This window comes from Macrosteles quadrilineatus, unplaced genomic scaffold (assembly GCF_028750875.1).
Source record: "Macrosteles quadrilineatus isolate MER2022 unplaced genomic scaffold, UCM_ALF_1.0 Scaffold_3__2_contigs__length_128488019, whole genome shotgun sequence".
NCBI classification, from domain to species: Eukaryota; Metazoa; Arthropoda; class Insecta; order Hemiptera; family Cicadellidae; genus Macrosteles; species Macrosteles quadrilineatus.
This window is the reverse complement of record NW_026542596.1, coordinates 16765038-16783921: the sequence shown is the minus strand read 5'-3', so window position 1 is coordinate 16783921 and position 18884 is coordinate 16765038. Positions and strand designations below refer to the sequence as shown.

At 35.0% G+C, this 18884-nt stretch overlaps 1 protein-coding gene across 1 annotated transcript in view; it reads right to left on the bottom strand.

Moving 5' to 3' along the window:
* LOC128988871 (Fanconi anemia group D2 protein-like) overlaps positions 1 to 18884 on the bottom strand; it is a 56591-nt gene that overhangs the window by 10039 nt on the left and 27668 nt on the right. The window contains exons 14-21 of the mRNA XM_054410594.1: positions 16135 to 16208; positions 14515 to 14625; positions 11789 to 12047; positions 11118 to 11263; positions 10028 to 10256; positions 8876 to 9124; positions 8293 to 8452; positions 3963 to 4166 (exon numbers count right to left, since the gene is read on the bottom strand). Of these exons, the coding sequence (XP_054266569.1) occupies positions 3963 to 4166; positions 8293 to 8452; positions 8876 to 9124; positions 10028 to 10256; positions 11118 to 11263; positions 11789 to 12047; positions 14515 to 14625; positions 16135 to 16208 (1432 nt within the window). The remainder of the gene's footprint in view (positions 1 to 3962; positions 4167 to 8292; positions 8453 to 8875; positions 9125 to 10027; positions 10257 to 11117; positions 11264 to 11788; positions 12048 to 14514; positions 14626 to 16134; positions 16209 to 18884) is intronic.

Below are 18884 nucleotides of genomic sequence, written 5' to 3'. Positions count from 1 at the left end.
TTCTAGAATTCATGGGGGCTCAGCAATTTTTTCTCGCTATGACCCATCATGTATCAAAGTAATGGATGATATGAATAAATTATCTGTTGATTTAGACTGTGAAATAGCAGCTGTTGAAATAATAAACATGAATTTATTGCTAGTAACCATATATCGTAGTCCTAATGGAAATGTGCAACATTTTTTTACCATCTTAGAAAAGTTACTAAGCCAAATCAATCGGCAGAAAAAACAGTCAATTGTATGTGGCGACTTTAACATTAACTTTCTTAGTAATGATAGTGACTCTGTAAACCTTTTAAACCTTTTTAGTATGTATGGGTTGCATATGACAATTTATGAGCCTACGCGAGGTAATAATTGTTTGGACAACATATTCACCTCATTAGAAAATAATTATACAGCCTCTGTGGTTAATAAACATGTTAGTGATCACCTTGCTCAAGTTTTTACTTATAATTATAGGGTGGAAGAGAAGGATTACTTTCCTGTATGTAAAGGTAAAACGGTCACAAAAATAACTGAGGCTGGTATAAGAGAACTCAAGTATTATTTAAGAAAAGAAAATTGGAAAGAGGTATTTTACATTAACGATGTTAACTTAGCATTTAGTAGTTTTATAAATATTTTGTGTTTTTATTTTAACCTTAGTTTTGTAAAACATGTAAAAAAATGTCAAAGGAAAAAGAAGACCTCCAACAAATGTTCTTGGTATAATTCAGAGCTACAAAAACTTAAAGAAAGATTGGATTCTCTCTACCATTTATATAAAGACACAAATGTTGTTTGGTATAGAAATGAGTACAGAAAACTTAAAAATGTGTATAGATGTAAGATTAAAAATGCCAAAAAAAGGGAAAATGCTAATGCCATAGAAAACGCCAAAAATAAAACAAAAGCTTTATGGAATATTGTAAATAAACATAAAAATAAGTCAAGCAAATGTAGAGTAGATAATTATTTTAAGTCAGATGAATTTAATGAATATTTTGTGAATACTGCCTGTGATAATGTAAATTCTAGTCAAAATGTAGGAATAAGTAATTGTTGTAACTTTACTCATTATTTAAGGAAAAAAGTAGTACCTGATAGTGTTAGAGATTTAGTTTTTAAATATGTGACGGAAAATGATGTTTTAGATGTAGTAAAACAGTTAGCTCCAAAAAAAAGCACGGATCATTTTGGAATGACAAATGCTCTCATTAAGGAGACCATACCTTACTTAGTAACCCCATTAACAATTTTGATTAACAACTGTATGGCTCAAGGTGTGTTTCCTGATATCATTAAAATAAGTAAAGTTCATCCTATTTACAAAAAAGGAAAAAAAGATGAAATAGGTAACTATAGGCCTGTTGCCATTGTTCCTGTTCTGTCTAAAGTTCTTGAAATAGTTATTGGTAAACAGTTAATGCAATACTTAGAATCAAATCAACTCCTTTGTACAAAACAGTTTGGATTTCGTAAAGGGCTTTCAACGACACATGCCATTACTTCCTTGGTTGATGAAATTCTCGACTGTTATGAAAATAAGGATTTTGCTGCAATTACATTCTGTGATCTTAGTAAAGCTTTCGATCGAGTATCACATGAAATTTTGTTAAAAAAATTAGAATATTATAACATTAAAGGTAAAGTGTTAGATTTATTTAGATCTTATTTGTCAAACAGAACACAGTATGTAGTTTTGGGAGAGGATGCATCATCTATTAAGCCTGTGTATTGTGGAGTTCCCCAAGGATCTGTGCTTGGGCCTCTGTTGTTTTTGGTAGTAGTTAATGATTTAAGTGTTAATATCCCTGCAAATATTGTATTATATGCCGACGACACAACCATCATTACTAGACATGCAGATCATGAACAACTTTTGGTTGACTCTATGCATAATCTAAAGCTAGCTGAAAACTGGTTAATTTCTAATAATCTTGTTCTAAATAATGATAAGACAAAAACTGTTTTGTTTAACCTTCGTGAAGTACACAGTAGGCCAATGGATGAGAGAAATCCAAAATTTTTAGGATTAACTTTTGATTCTACTTTGACCTGGCATGACCATGTTATAGTTTTAAAAAATAAACTGAGTTCAAGTATATTTGCTCTTAAACAATTATGTGGCGAACTAGAACGGCCTTCTCTCATACAGGCATACTATGGACTTTTTCATAGCCATATAAGCTATGGGTTGCTTGTTTGGGGGTCTTCTGCTCATGCAAAAGAAATTTTCAATTTGCAGCAAAAGGCAATAAGGGTAATAGCTGCTGTAGATAGGCACCATGATTGCACTGAATTTTTTAAAGAATACCAAATATTAACACTGTTTTCTCTATTTATTAAGCAATGCCTGTTATACTTAAGACCACAATTAGATAAGTTAGATTATAGGAGAGATATACACTGCCATAATACTCGCCATAAATGTAATATAAATCTTCCTTATGTTAGACTTGCTAAAACTGATAAAAAACCATTAATTTTAAGCAGTAAATTTTATAATAAGTTACCAATAGCCATAAGATTACTTAATGATAAGGATTTCAAGATTAAAATAAATAACTTTCTTTGTAATCAGCCATTATATTCAATAGAAGATTATATGTCAAGAACACTGACTCCACTAGATTTTAATTAATGTTATATCTTATGACTAATTTGACGTGCCAATGTATTTGTATGGAATATTAACTGGCAAATAAAAATCTCATTCTCATTCATTCATCTCATTCTCATTCATTCTCATTCACTCATTCATTCTCATTCTCATTCTCATACCTACTTAAAAAAAACTGTTTACCTCAAGCATACAGTAAGACATTCTTTGAGAGATATTTTTTCCCTCCGGTTAGTTATTTTTTTTTGTTATGTGCTCTTCAACGTAACCAAATACTTCATCAAACTCTTCCTTAGATAATCGGAAATATCCTCTTCACTTATCCTCATCCTGTTCTAAATACTTCATAAGGTGATGGTATTCACCATTCAATTTAGTTTTTTTGTTAATGGGATGCACCAAATGTTTGATATTAGGTAATGAGTACAACAGCACCAAGTCCAAATCATCATCCTGGAATCGTCGTCCTCCCCTAACTTCGTAATGCATTTATGAAAATCATTACTGCACCACACTACGTTGTTACACGCCATTTTAAAACACCAAACTAGTGAAAACACAAGGTAGAAGGGAGAAGAAATAGTCCGCCTGCTAGCGAACTCCTGCGGTGTTACAAAAAATCTGTCTGCCTGCAGGAGTCTGTCTGTCTCTGTGTGCGCCGGCCTTCATAGTACTGTAAGACATGTGAACAAAAAAATGTAAATACCCCATCTGTATTTTGTGGCTTTAAACATGATTTTGCCATGTTGTATGTTTCAGGTGGCCATTTCTAGGTCCAATTAAGCTTTTATTTTTGCAATTGTAGCCCAATCTAAAATTAAAAATTTGTCTTCGATCGCAGGTGATGTTCACAGTTTTATCTATCCTAGGAGACAATGGTGATGTCCCCATGGTTCCGGATTGGGTTCACGTTAGGTTGACCACCATATGTTCTCAGGTTGGGGTGGCCACAGAATAGGTTCACGATTTCGTCTGAATGTTTTTGAATTTTCCATAACCGCGCGGAAGATGTTCATGGTGTCTCCGTGATAACAGAAGACCTATGCTATTTTCCTGTGACCACAAAAGACATTCACGATTTTGCCCTGACCGCAAAAAAATTATCTTGATTTTGTCGTCACTTCAGAAGATGTTCAAGTTTCACTGCGATATAGGGGAGATCATGTTCAATATTGTTCAAGCCAATTGTAGTATTACTATTCAAATATTTTTTAAATTTGTATTTTCCAAAGCAACCTGATTTTGGCCCCTCCTGGTTTTTTCACCTCACCTGACTCAAATGGAAACTAAAAGTCTGGCTCACAGCTCCTACTAGAAACAAAAACTAGTTAAATAAGAGAGCTTTTAATCTCACCTATCTGGCTTCGGATGCTGTTGTCTTGTTCTGCATGATGCATAAATGCTTTGATAGTGTCAACGAGAGTGCAGGCCGAGGTCAGATCTAGGACATGCTCATGACACTGTGTGAGGTACTGTACACAGTCTCTCACCAGCTGAGGTCTGGACTTGGTCTTGGCCTGCTCACCACTCACACGACCAGCCACCTTCTGTAGTGCAGCTGACAACAGATAACATAGAATATAGAATCCTATAAATTTTTTGATTATCTGCAATCAGATGTCAATGATTTTTTATGTGCCTAACAGTAGGTGAATACCCATTCATTCATTCATTTCAGCGTCATTCAAATAGCATTAGGTTTAACGAGTACATAGGTTTGCTGCTACAAGGAAACTAGTAAAGTGTGTTTTTAGTATAATATTATTAGCTTAGTATAAAATAAATTTGCCAAGTTTGATCAAAATCCATACTAATATATAAAAATGAGATGGTGTGTGTTTGTGTGTCTGTCTGCTACTTTATAACGCAAAAACCACTGAACCGATTGAAATAAAATTTTGTATGAAGGTAGCTTATATACCTGGTTAACATATAGGCCTATTCCTTTTATCATATTCTCCTTGGGCTACGCCCCATGGGCTTCCAAAGTTTCAATGATTATATTTTGGAAAAATGTAAATAGTAAAAAATATTAATTGAAGTCAGCTGTAAATACTATAATTTGACAGTTCAAATAGGTACACTTCAAATAGGTTGTTAAGAGGTACAGGTTCTGCTCCCAAGATTCTAAAGCTTTATGATTATGAGAATAGTTTGATTAAAATATTTATGAAAATTGAAAATATACTTATTTTCAAGGAAACAGAAGGATTTTATTCATTACAATGTATACATTTTTGGAATAATTTTGATATGGTAGCTTTTTGTTTACGAATTTGATCTGATAAACAAATGTTTGGATCAGGATTTTAATAGGTTTTAAAAACTAAGAGATACCGTATAATGTATATATACTGGTACAGTTTATAAAATTTAACTGACTCAATGTTTACACCTATTTGTGTTTTAATTAAATTTACAAACTAAATTTCAACTAAACCTACTTTTATTCTGTCCAGAGGTAGCTACTACTTATATTTACTTCTATCATCTACTTCACATTTGCTTTTTTTTACATTTACAGAAACCTCCTTCGTAGTTGTGGTTTTACAACCCTGCTTTAATTTGACAATGGAGAATATCACAAAACTATGCTGCACGCAATTCACTTTTGTTTCTAAAATCAATTCAATATCTGTAACATAACTATGTTTCTTTAGTCAATGTTTTCAACGATGATGTAAATACAAATACATACACGTTTTGAACTATGGAACGAGTTAAAATAATAACTAATTTGTATTATGTTGTTGATTTATACTTAAATTGATGATATTTGTGCCTGATTAACAATAATAGTGGTTGGCTTTCAAACAAAAGGTAATACAAGTTTTCCATTAGTTTATTTTAGCGAATTTCCCATATAGGGAATAAGCTATTACCGTAGTACTCATGGTAAGACCTGGATGCGGGACCGATTTTTTTTTTCGTTTTGAGGTCCCTAGAGGCCAAAAACACCATCCGTTCAAATTCATATATATATATATATTTATATATTTATATATATATATATATATATATGTGTCCGTCAGCACGATAACTCAAGCAAAAATGATCCGATTTTGATGAAATTTGGTACAAACGTGTAAACCTACGTTTATTCGAACGAGTTCGCGATCCAGCATGATCGGACCATGGGAACGGGTGTTTACGGGGGGTTTTATGGGGTAAAAATAGGTTTTTCCCATTTTTGACCCAAAAAACTTAAAATTTTGCAATTTATTTCCAAACCATTTTGTAGAGCTTAAAAAAACAAATAATTTAGTATATTGAAGCGTTATTATGCGCCTAACGGTTACGGAGAAAATGCAAAAAAATTGTAAATTTAAAATTCCCATGTTATTTTTATGGAGAATAAGTAAACGGTTGTAGTTTGCTTGTTTATGAACATATTTTGATCAAATTTGGAAAATGTTTTTATTTCTTACTAACTATTAACATTTAAAAAAAAACAATTTTACCCTCCCTGATGCAGCAAACCTAAGTACTTGTTAAACTAATTCTATTTAAATCGGGAATAAATGTTATATTTTTAAGTAGACATTTCAGTGTAAATCCAATCAGTCAAATGGAAATTCGCTTAGTCTGCAGGTTTGCTGCGGCGGGGGTATTTTCTTATTATTGTGATATATACACACTGATCTGCAGGTAAAAATTGAACTTTGAAAAAGCTCAGCTGCTATGGTAAAACATATCAATTATATGTGGTTAAATCATTATAAACTGTTTTTTTCTTTACTACAGTGCCTTAAGTTGTACGATTATTTTTCCTTATTTAATTTATATGTACGTTTTTCAACGAAATAAATTTTTAAGTAAGCTTATCATTTGAAAATTGAATCGTAAGGGTACATTATTTCCATCAGCGCCTCATATCATTCCTAGCCTTATAAGTTAGCCTAGCCTTAAAGAAAGATACTTTTTTAAACTTAGAGTTTCAATTGAGTTATGTTCCAGAAAACAAAGGGGAATGTGTAACTATTTCATACAACAGAATTCAAGATCAAATTTTTCACTTCAATGTCCTCTCCGTTGCCAAACACGGGTACAACAGCTAGTATCCATTAAAAAGAAAACTACAACATTTTACAATATTCTCCATAAGAATAACATGGAAATTTTAAATATACAATTTTTTGAATTTTCTCCGTTACCAATAACTGTACAAAAACACTTCGATAAACTAAACTATTTGTTTTTCAAGCTCTTTAAAAAGGGATAGGGAGACATTGGGAATTTTTTTGTTTTGAGGGTAAAAAATGAGAAAAACCAATTTTTACCCCACAAAACCTCCCGTAAAACCCCGTTCCCATGGTCCGATCATGCTGATTCGCGAACTCATTCAAGTTTATCCCGCATTACACCTTGAAACCAAATTTCATCACAATCAGGAATTAGACAAAAAATACTCAAGTTATCGTGTTCACGGACACACACATATATATATACATACATGCATATACATATATATATATATGTATATGCATACAAATTTGAAGGAATTGTGTTTTCGGTCTCTGGGGACATCAAAATAAAAAAGTAAATCGGTCCCAGGCCTAGGTCTTAGCGTGCCACCTACAGTAGTAGCTACTTCCCTATAGGGAAGTTTGCTAAAAGATCGAATGAGCTCAACATTTTCAAATAGAAGTATGGTCGAGTTTGGTATCATTTTCAGGTCTTAACAAAACTAAACAATCAACATGAATAAAATAGAAATCGGACCACTAATAACAAAATGGCAGCTAAAAATGGTTAAGACAATGGCCATTAAAAGTAATTTTTAATAATAATAAGTTCCTATTAAGTTATTCAATATTTAAATACAATATTGTGTTATAAAAACCAATAATATGGGTTAAATTTAGTGTTGCGGAAGAATAAAACTCTGTATACGCCTGTTCCTGTTTTTCTGGTGGCGCTGCTCTAGGGTTAGCAAAAAGTTTATATTTATTATTTACGGAAAGTAAATAAAAGAAAAGTCTTATAACACTTAAAACATATATTTACGCATATACTGTTACTCACAAGACGGTAAATATACAAAAAAGGTGGTAAGTGGTATATTTACCGTCTTGTAAGTAACAGTGTAAGCGTAAATATATGTTTTAAGTGTTATAAGACGTTTCTTTTATTTACTTTCCGTAAATTTAATAACACGTACAATGCTGATCAAGAAGTTATTTATTTATTATTTACATACATACTAAGTTTACTAAAGATCGGTTGAAAAACTTCAATAATAAAAATGATTATGTATAAAAAACTGAATGGTGGATATCAGGGTAAAAATGTATTTTCGGACATGGCTTTACTTACATAAACCTTTTATTTCTTTTGGTATGAGGATCAATATCCCAAAGTCCTAAAACGTTTTTAATGAACACTCTGTATATATAGATTTTTGGCCCAAAATTCTGCTGTTTCCTGACCGTAATCTGTTCAGACAGGCTACTTATTGACCATGCAGTTTTCTATCTTCCTATGTAGGTTGACCAATGACCATGGCAGGACAGGAGAGAAAATGCATCACCTTTGATGTTAGTGGCAGCTGACAGCCCTGGTCACAGGCTGTTGCGTGTAGCCTTGATTATCAGGCTCCTAGGCTATGTTTCTGGTGCGTGTGGTGAGAAACTGCAGTCGACTATATCATCATACCAAGTTAAATAATGGTGCTTTTATCTTACCTAATAGGTAGTTGCTATTTGCAGGATTTTGTAAGCCAACCCAGGAGAACAGTATTGCCAGGATCCTCAACAATCTTGCTTGACACGTCTTGATTTCTGCTGAGCCTTCCATGAACATTCCTGTTGAGTCTAGGATCCCATCATTGACTTTAACCAGGTTCTAGAAAAGAATACATGACATTATTATTATTGTGGGTTCAACCCATTGACACTATGTAGCTCATCACCACATTTTGCAAGAAGGTAGCAATACTGCTAACACACTGTCCCATAAGTACTGTAGTTTGTCCAATCTAACCTACAACCCTGCAAGCACTAGTGCCACCATGTGCTTGTACTGGCACTCAACACTCGTCCCACTTGGCCAAGTTGGTCAGGTTAGGTTTGAATACCAGTAATATCAGGAAATACTATTAGTAGTGTATCTTGAACATAATCACACTTTCCACTATTTTGCTCTCCACAACTATTGGAACTATCATATGTGTTAAGCTAACTAAAGAGTGTGTGTTTAAAAGATTGATAGAAAACATGAAAATAATTAATAAGTTAAAAGATAAAGTCACCAAAAAACAAGACAAACCTGAGTAAACTCGACGGTTTTCTCCAAGAAGCCACACAAGAACGACAACAGCTTGATTGTGTTCTTTGCGATATGTAGCGGGGGGAATTTGTCCAAGTTTTCAAATCCAACCACATTGTTACTGTTGGCAGTTTTGAGGAAGGAGATGCGCTTGTGAGAGGCTGTGAGAGAATGAGACAACTTGGAGACATAGTCGTCCAGCAGATATAGCAGCTCTGACGGGCCCAGCTCTGCGGTGAACTGTCCATCCTGGAAAAACAAGTAGGTAGAAAGGGAGAATATGGTCAATAACAGATCTCAAATACAGTATATTAAATTTCAAATATCTTTGATCGTAAAACACTTTTTACTTGCTGGTTCATAATATGAAAAATACAAGTTGTTACTTTGACCAGTTAAATAACTACTCTTGGGCCGATACCGATTCTCGATACCGGTGGTGTTAAAAAAAAATCGCCGATATTCAATACTTCACTCCAGTGTACTCGATACTGATTCTGAAAAGTGAGGTTAATTATGATGCAAAACTCTACTGACGTTGAAGATTGTAAGGAGTGCCACATCATAGTTTATTTGGAACACTCTAAAGTCGGCTAATATAAATTATTGCAAGTTTATTATATCATTGTTCGTTTTATGATCCAAAATAGTGTACCTTTGCATTTCTCAACAAATAACTTGTTCAACTAACTACTAGTTGAATACTAGTTGATACTAGTTTAATTATAGAGGCTTATCACTTGCCACCTTTTTATCAGATCGAGGGTGATGTTGCCAGATGGTACAAGAATATATAAATATAGTACACACAAAGTGTAAATAGTGTAAATAGTAAATGGTACTAGTATAATTCCTGTTTTCTACCTCTTGATAGGCTTTATGTACATTTCATTTCCAAATGTTTAGAGGAAAAGGTCATAGGATTTGAGTTTTGGTTTAAACACTTAATCAACAGGTCAGAGAATGAAAATAAAATAACACTACTGTATAACAAAGGGTAAACAAATAACTGTAAACTATCCAACCAGGTAATACTTTTTCCAATTCAATGGCACCTCATCTGCTGAAGATCATTTGAATTCTCAAATGAGACTTGACTGTATTTTTTAGTTCTACTACCAAATGTCAAGGTCTGCTCCACTAGTTAGTTACCTTCTCTGGCGTAGGAGCGAGTGTCAACGGCTGAGTCAACACTAACCACACATCAATGTCGAGCTCTCTGAAGTATACCCTGTATTTGGTAAGATCTGCCAACCGCTCTTCTGTCACTTCTTCTTCCTCTTCCTCACTCACATGACTCATCTCCGCCACCGTTCCTGTCAAAGGTTGATCCTCCTGATTCTTTTTGCTTTTCTTCTTCCCTTTCCTTTTGGTTTTCTTTCTAAAAATAGTGAAAATGAAAATATTTATAAAAAAAGAGAGAACCCCTAATATTTGTTCGTTCTACCCCAAGTCTGGGGGAGAAAACAAACAGGTTATATGAGGAGCATTATAAATGACGAAGGCCAGAAAGCAACACTCATTAAGAGAGACGAATACAACATTTTACATAGAAAAACTGCACTTAGCAATATGCATGATCAGAAATATATTAAAATCAAATCAAATCAATTTATTGACACAAATAACAGTAACTGGTGTCTCGTCAATTAAATTATATTGTTATAAAAATGTGGCAGATATATAATCATGGCATGCTATGTACATATTATTTCGTATTTCAATTAACACTTATTAAGGAAAACCTTTGATCTATTAAAACTAAAACATAGCCTGTTTAAAAGACAAACTATACTAAGCATAAAATACTCCCACCTCAGCAAACCTGCAGACTAACCGAATTTCTACTTTTAAATGTGGGCCTACAGTAAAGTGGAAAGATTAGTTTTAAAAAATTAGACCAATTAAATTTATATTTCTAAAAGTCTAATTTGACAAGGGTCTCTTTCTCAGGGTAGGGTGTCGTGCTGGCTTGAATGCAATGATTAAATTAATAAAATATGTCCAAATAATTAAAGTTTAATCTAAAATATTCCAATAATTAAATAAAATGTTGATGTCCAAGTCCACTGAATTTACTTATAACTTAGGTTTTAAAAAGAAAATGTTTACTTAAGTTTTGAAGATATGCTAAATATAAAATTATGTCCTCTTGAGGTGCAAATTGATTAAACGTTTTCTCGAAGATATTCTTAAATTACAGTCTTGAACCTCAATAGTGTTGAAAAGACATATATCTTACTTGGCTGGTTTCTCCTGACTACTGCTGGCCTTGGGTCTGGGTAATGCCTGGAAGTAGCAGACTGGAGGAGTATACTGCATGGCCAGAGGCAGACAGCGTGACAAAAGTCCTCTTAACCACACAATCAGTCGTACACGCATTACCACCTACACACACAAACACATGTTGGACCTTGTATTTGTGGTTAACAGCATTAGCAATACTAAATATGTTTGAGGTTGCAATGTCAGTAATTTAACTGGCCAGTGATGTTGCTGGTTGCTAGTTTTGTGGTGGTCAGTTGCAAATGATTGTGGTAGTGGACTTGTGGTTTTTGTGTGTTTGTGGCAGTTGTATTGCTAATGATTATTTTTTAAGTTGAGTGGGTCATCTTTTGTGACCGTCATGTTGCTTATTAAATCTGGAAGCATCTTTTTTGTTCTATCAAAAAACTTCAAAGCTTAGTTGGGTTTTTTCCCCACTGTCTATAGCAAACTATACGAGGACTGCAAGTTGTATTGCATTATTCCAATAATGATCAACTAACACTTAAGTTTGAACAGAAATATTTCAGTTCAGATAAAACCTCTAAAAAGGGAGGTATTTTCAACAATCAAAAAATAATATGGAAAAATCAATCAAACATACAAACATCAATAGACTGCAAACTGCAAGTAGAACAATAATTGTACCTTTTCGGGTTCGTTTTTCTTGATCAGATAGGAGAAGCAGTTGACGATTTCAATGAGCCAGTTGACACAATGGAAGAGGCAATGCAGTGAGACATGTTGCTGGTAATCAGTGACCTGTCCAAACTCTGTATACACCTGAGGCGCCGGAAGACATATGTGACAACCCAGCAGTGCGTCTATCTCACTCAGGTCACTCATCTCCAGTCCTCTCAGCAGCCTCAACAACGGGTGTAGACAACTCACTCCCACAGTAGACCTCCTGTACCAAATCACAATTACAACTCTGTGTACAGAGAGATGTGACAGCTAAGCAGTGCGTCATTCTCACTCAGGTCACTCATCTCCAGTCCTCTCAGCAGCCTCAACAACGGGTGTAGACAACTCACTCCCACAGTAGACCTCCTGTACCAAATCACAATTACAACTCTGTGTACAGAGAGATGTAACAGCTAAGCAGTGCGTCATTCTCACTCAGGTCACTCATCTCCAGTCCTCTCAGCAGCCTCAACAACGGGTGCAGACAACTCACTCCCACAGTAGACCTCCTGTACCAAATCACAATTACAACTCTGTGTACAGAGAGATGTGACAGCTAAGCAGTGTGTCATTCTCACTCAGGTCACTCATCTCCAGTCCTCTCAGCAGCCTCAACAACGGGTGCAGACAACTCACTCCCACAGTAGACCTCCTATACCAAATCACAATTACAACTCTGTGTACAGAGAGATGTAACAGCTAAGCAGTGCGTCATTCTCACTCAGGTCACTCATCTCCAGTCATCTCAGCAGCCTCAACAACGGGTGCAGACAACTCACTCCCACAGTAGACCTCCTGTACCAAATCACAATTACAACTCTGTGTACAGAGAGATGTAACAGCTAAGCAGTGCGTCATTCTCACTCAGGTCACTCATCTCCAGTCCTCTCAGCAGCCTCAACAATGGGTGTAGACAACTCACTCCCAGATTAGACCTCCTGTACCAAATAACAATATTACAACTCTGTGTACAGCAAGATGTGTCAGCCCAGCTGTGCGTCATTCTCACTAAATTGTACATAGGCCAATCGCTGTATATATGTATGTATTTATGTATATAGGACGCTCTTTCAAAACCAAATTTAAGGAACATCTCCGTAAGATAAAAACTGTCGCAACAACGTTCCAAATTCGCAGAACACTTACCAAATGCCAAACATTTTTTTCATTTTTCGTAGGACGCTAGGCACAAGCCTGGGATTGGTTTTCACATTACTTCAGGCTAGGGTTGCGGCATTATCACTTAGATAAAATCCATTAGGTATCAGGCGGGATTTGAACCCGGAATCTCAGGGACCGAAGTCCCACGCTCTACCACTAGACCAGCTCGCTCCCCATTTATGAAATGCCAACCGTAACTATTGATTAGTTGTCAATTTATTTTACAGATTTTATACAAATCCAGTAAAGGTCCCCTCATGAACGTTTTAGATAACTTTGAAATTCATAAAGCCACAGAAAAATCCCCTCTTGACGTCCTGAGCAAAAAACTAAATTCTGGCTCGAATACTTTATTCGATAGGACAGAAATTGTCAACAATAGATCTAATGCTATAATGGTTACGTACCATTATCGCTCCCCATTACATACCATTACCAGCTGACGTACCCCCACTCCACCCGCTTCGACAACGGCTAATTTTGTTGAGCCCGCCCGTGCTAACTGCATCGGTGTGTCCCTCGTATAAAAGTGGCCGGCCTACCATCATTAAATACTCTTTGTGTTAAAATGTGAACTTTATGTGTCAAAGTGTATCTATTTATTATAACAAAGACTTCCATCGGATACCTGGACCATCCAATTTGATGTGGATTTGAAAATGGGTCATTGGCCAGAATTAGTCACCCTTGACGATATTAAAGACTGAAGACGGACAAAAAGGTATGTAATCCATTATAAATTTCCTTTTACATTTATTATCCTTTAAATGATTTTAGAAGCTTCTTACAAGAAAGAAATAGCAACCTTTCATTACAGTATGAGAGTAAATATCACCCCTTCAGTGATCTGCAGTTCACAACAACTAACCTCAGGTTATTTTAGGAGGCGTTTGTTACTCAACCTAAACAAAATTTAGTGAGTCGGTAGCGCCACGGACTTAGGGGCCCAATGCAGCAATGTCGTGGGTTTGGGTCCTGGTACCAGCCATCTACTTTTTATCAGTACAGTTCACCCTTGTACTGTAAAGGCTCATCCATTGCTTTGCTGCATATGTTCCACACTCAGGCCTCTGTGGCCCATACGGACAGGCAAATGCAAGGTAAAAAAAGCCGTCAACGTTATCAATACTAAATCGGGAGTTGATTGGCTTTTATTTGAGCCATGATAGTGTCAATAAATTATTGAATGATTAATCTGTATGGTTTAAACCCAGCCAAATTATAAATCATAATTGAACCCTGGCCACGCCCGACTAAGCACATCTGAGGCTTAAGGTGTAAAATTTACCCTTCCCAAAATTAACACCTTACAACAAGAAATTAAAAAATTAAACTACTAAGTTAAAATGCCATAAGATGAGCTTTGTTTTCATGCGATAGTTTATAGGGTTAATTATTACTGATGGTATTAAATGTGTACTATACTATAGGTAGGCCTATATGATTTCAATTTGCAGTGTTCTCATTGCCTCACCCTGTATACTATAGTAAAGAAAATGATAGAACTTTAATTGCAAGACAGTACTTACATCCTTTCTGAGTTTTGTTCGTTTACAACCAAGTCTGCCAAGTTAAGAGCTATAGACCCCTCTGGATCATCATCCAAATAAAACTGAAGGGAGGTTTCGATAACATCGCCCCTGAAACATGTAACATTTCTTTAATAAATTATTAAATTAAAACATCCATAAACCATGACTAAGTGTACATCAGTTAATTGTTTATTAATACTGTACATGGAGTTATTGACTATCAACAATCATCTCTTAGTCTTATAAAAGTACAATAGAACCCCGGTTATTAGAAATAAAGGGGGGAAAGCCGTTTCGAATAACCAATTTTTTGGTAAATTCCTCATTTGCTAAAAATAGCCTATATATTACCTTGGTGAGTTGGAAAAATGGATTTAAAATAATGTCTATATAATACAGTATTTTATTTTAGCTACAGAAATGTTACAATGGGTTAGAAAATACCTTCAACTATACAACTGAAGTTACTAAAGCATTTTACATTACGTATTACTTATATTTTAGTCCTGTATTATTTTATAGAACCGTCTTGTTTAACCCGAATTCGGTTAAACGGGGTTCTACTGTATAGGATCATTAAATGAATTTAGTCCATACAAATTTAAACACAGTATTGAAAACGAATACTGGAAATATTACAGATACAAATTTAAACCCCTTCTAATTATATAAGGTAAGAAAATTACATTTAAACTGTGAACTCTTGATATTTATTTTTTTCATTTTTATTTAGACAAAACTCTTAGCAGACTGGCTAATCCACTTAGCTTTATTTGTCTACTATGTGTGGGATTTTACAATTGAAGATAACAACCATGTTACTGTCCCATTTGGATAGACGAGTATTTAAATGAAAAACTAGGTACAGTAGAATCCCGCAAACTCGGCACTCGATAACCCGGCAGTCTGGAAAACTCGGCCTTCACCTGGCTAAGATAATTAGTGATTTTTTGTGTCCGAGTTAAACATTGACTCAAGCCAGGTCAAGTCATATAATTCACAACTCTGTACCAAGGATTTTTTGTACTATATCTGATCACTTAATACTGGCTTGTTATATAAAAAAGGCAGTTAAAAAGCTTTAAAATTGTATTGATCTGATTTTTAACCCTAGTTCCCAATAATCCGGCATTTCACAAACTTGGCACCCTTCCAATCCACATTACGCCGAGTTTGCGGGACTCTACTGTAACTAGAAGTAGAGTGATTACAGGTCAAGTGTAATTTCCTCACATTATCTTTTTAAGAGGAGTTATTGAACTGACATCTGTAATACATATCTGAAGTATTCATTTTCAACACTTTATTTCAATTCAATGAAATGATGCTTTATAATTTAACTGTTTTTTTTTATTCATATATAATTTTATTTTAATTTTAAGATGCTGTACACTTTAGGCACATGAACACAGCACTAACACTTTTGTTTGCTGTCGGCCTTTACAAAACAGAGGATACAAATTGTGTGTGAGAAGCCCCTAATGAAATGTTTGGGTTGGGACACATTTCATTAAGTAATTCCATTGAGCAACCTATTTTATAAATTTCTTACTATGTACCGGTAACGTATTTGAAAATTATTAAGAAAACAAAAGGAGAGTTTTAGAGTATACTTACTTTGATACAAAATCCGAAGCAGAAATCAAAAAGTCATCTTGAAGTTTGTCCCTCATCAGACTAGAGAGTTTTGTCTGAAAACAATAGAGGATAAAATAAAAAAAATATTTCAAGAGAGCTATTTAAGTCCCTGGTCTTTGAGAGAGGATAAAGCTAATGTTGAACAAGTTTATTTAATACTAGCAGAGTACCCGTCCTTCGTACGGGGTTGGCATATAAGTATCAAATGCTTATAGCAGTTATGAGTGAGGAGATGGTTTAAGAAATTTCGGTTCTTTTTGAAGTTCGTTCGCTACGCTCACTCACCTTTAGGTTGGAGCTCGTTCGCTGCGCTCACTTTCCTTCAGGTTAGCTCGTTCGCTACGCTCACTTGCCTTCAGGTTAGCTCGTTCGCTACGCTCACTCGCCTCCAGGTTGAAGTTCGTTCGCTACGCTCACTCACCTTTTGCTGTTGTCATAAATGTAAAAGAAATAATAGTGCTAGTGCTGCACCCTGTTGGTAATCCTTGTAACTTTTAAAGCTATTGAACATCATAGAACATAACCAACTTGTTTAATTGAAACAGCTGTTAAGATTCATTAATTCCATTTCTCATAAGGTTAACATGGGAAACTCCAGAGCCACTGGGGCGGAGCCCCGAAGGATTTTTTGGGATAAAAATATGCCTATATGTTAATCGGGAATGTGAGCTATCATCATGCCAAATTTCAGCCCGATCCGACCAGTAGTTTTTGAGATTAGCTCATACAAACACACACACAGACACCACCTCTTCTTTATAATAGTATAGATAGATAGATAGATAGATAGATAGATATGTTTATTTAATGTATGTGAAGAAAGAATGGCGATATAAAATGATAAGAATGTTTGAATAGTAAGAAGTTAGATGGCAAAGGTTTTTAAAAGTGTTAGAATTGTTGATAAATAAATAATAGTAAAAATAGATGTGTGTATTTAATTTTAAAATTTCTCAGCAAAACCTAAGATCGTGACATGGACTTCATGGTGAAAAACTGTGGAAGAGTGTCAAAAATGACAAAAGGTAGGTTTGAAAAGCAAAAAGTAACACTCAATCAATTTTAGCATTTTAACCACTTTCGAAGAAAGGTTAAAAAACCAGTTTTGTTATGTTGATGATGTCCAATCTTAAGAATCCACACAAAGACATGACAAAAAAAATGTAGGTAGGCCTACAAATTTGGCATGAAGTAGAAATAGAACTGGTCTGGGTGCGTGGTGTTGCTAACAGATGAATCATGACAACGATGAAGAAGATTTAATGGCATGGTATTAGAGATGAATATGAATCCTAAGGTTTTAAACACTTGGTTGTCCAAAGAAAACTTAAATCACCTGACTGTGCTCTACTTGTATTTAATGTGTTAACTACTAGTAACAGTAGTTACTAGTTACTAGTACAATTTTTTTTTTTTTTTTTTTAGGGAGAGGAGGGAAAATGTACAATAGAGTCCCGCAAACTCGGCGTAATGTGGACTGGAAGGGTGCCAAGTTTGTGAAATGCCAGGTTATCGGGAACTAGGGTTAAAAATAAGAACAATAACATTTTTTTATCTTTTACCTGCCTTCTTTATTTATATTTATAATACAAGTCAGTATTAAGTCATCAGATATAGTACAACAAATCCTTTTTACGAGTTGCGAATGATTTGACTTGAGATGGCTTGAGTCTATGTTGAATTCGGACTCAAAAAATCACTAATTTCCTGAGCCATGTAATGGCCGAGTTATCCAGACTGCCGGCTTATCGAGTGCCGAGTTTGCGGGACTCTACTGTAGTTAGTTACTAGTAGTTACTAGTTCAGGCTAGCTGAACGTCAACAATACCAGGTTGGAGACTTGAAAAGCAAGGAGCTGACTTCTACTAACAATTAGCGGTGATCTAATTTACTTTGATTTCATTTTGTGCTTAATAGATAGCGTTAGTAGTATGTATTAAAATTCTACAGTTGGATCAAGGAGCCTGTCAAAATAGTAAAATTATGATGACACAATCAGCTAGCAGAGTAACCAATGCAGGAGGTAAGAAAAGTAGTGAAGATAGTTCTGGAGGTAACAGATTACAATCACTGTGCACAGTGCAAAATTGCCGATCTAGTTGGCAGTAAAGTCTAGTGGTTGTTTGTGCTCAAAACCTGTAATGCTAACTCAATTGTTTAAATAAACATTACACCAAGACCTGATTATATTTTTAATACAAAAAACCATGTATCTACTTGTATTGAAATAAAATAAGATAAATGAAATCCTTATAAATTAAATAAATTAACTTCAAAAATGATATCCTTCACCATCAAACTCAGGATTTATAAGACAATCATCAGACCAGTTCTCCTGTATGGTTCAGAAAATTGGATCTTAAGCAAGAAATCAGAAAGAAAAGCTATTGTATTTGAGAACAAGATTTTGAGGAAAGTGTACGGACCGATTTTTGAGGATGGACAATGGAGATCGAGACATAATTGGGAACTTAGAGAATTATTTAAGGATCCGGATATTGTCGCTGAGGTATGGAGCAGAAGACTGAGATGGGCAGGGCATATTCTAAGAAAAGATGACAACTCCCTATCAAAGAACATCTTGAGGAATAACCCAGAAGGTAGAAGACCCCTTGGAAGACCGAAACTTAGATGGTTCGACCAAGTGGAGAAAGACCTGAGGAAGCTAGGGAGAAGGAAGGAATATGCAAGAAGCAGAGACCCTTGGAGGCAGTGTGTTGGGGAGGCCA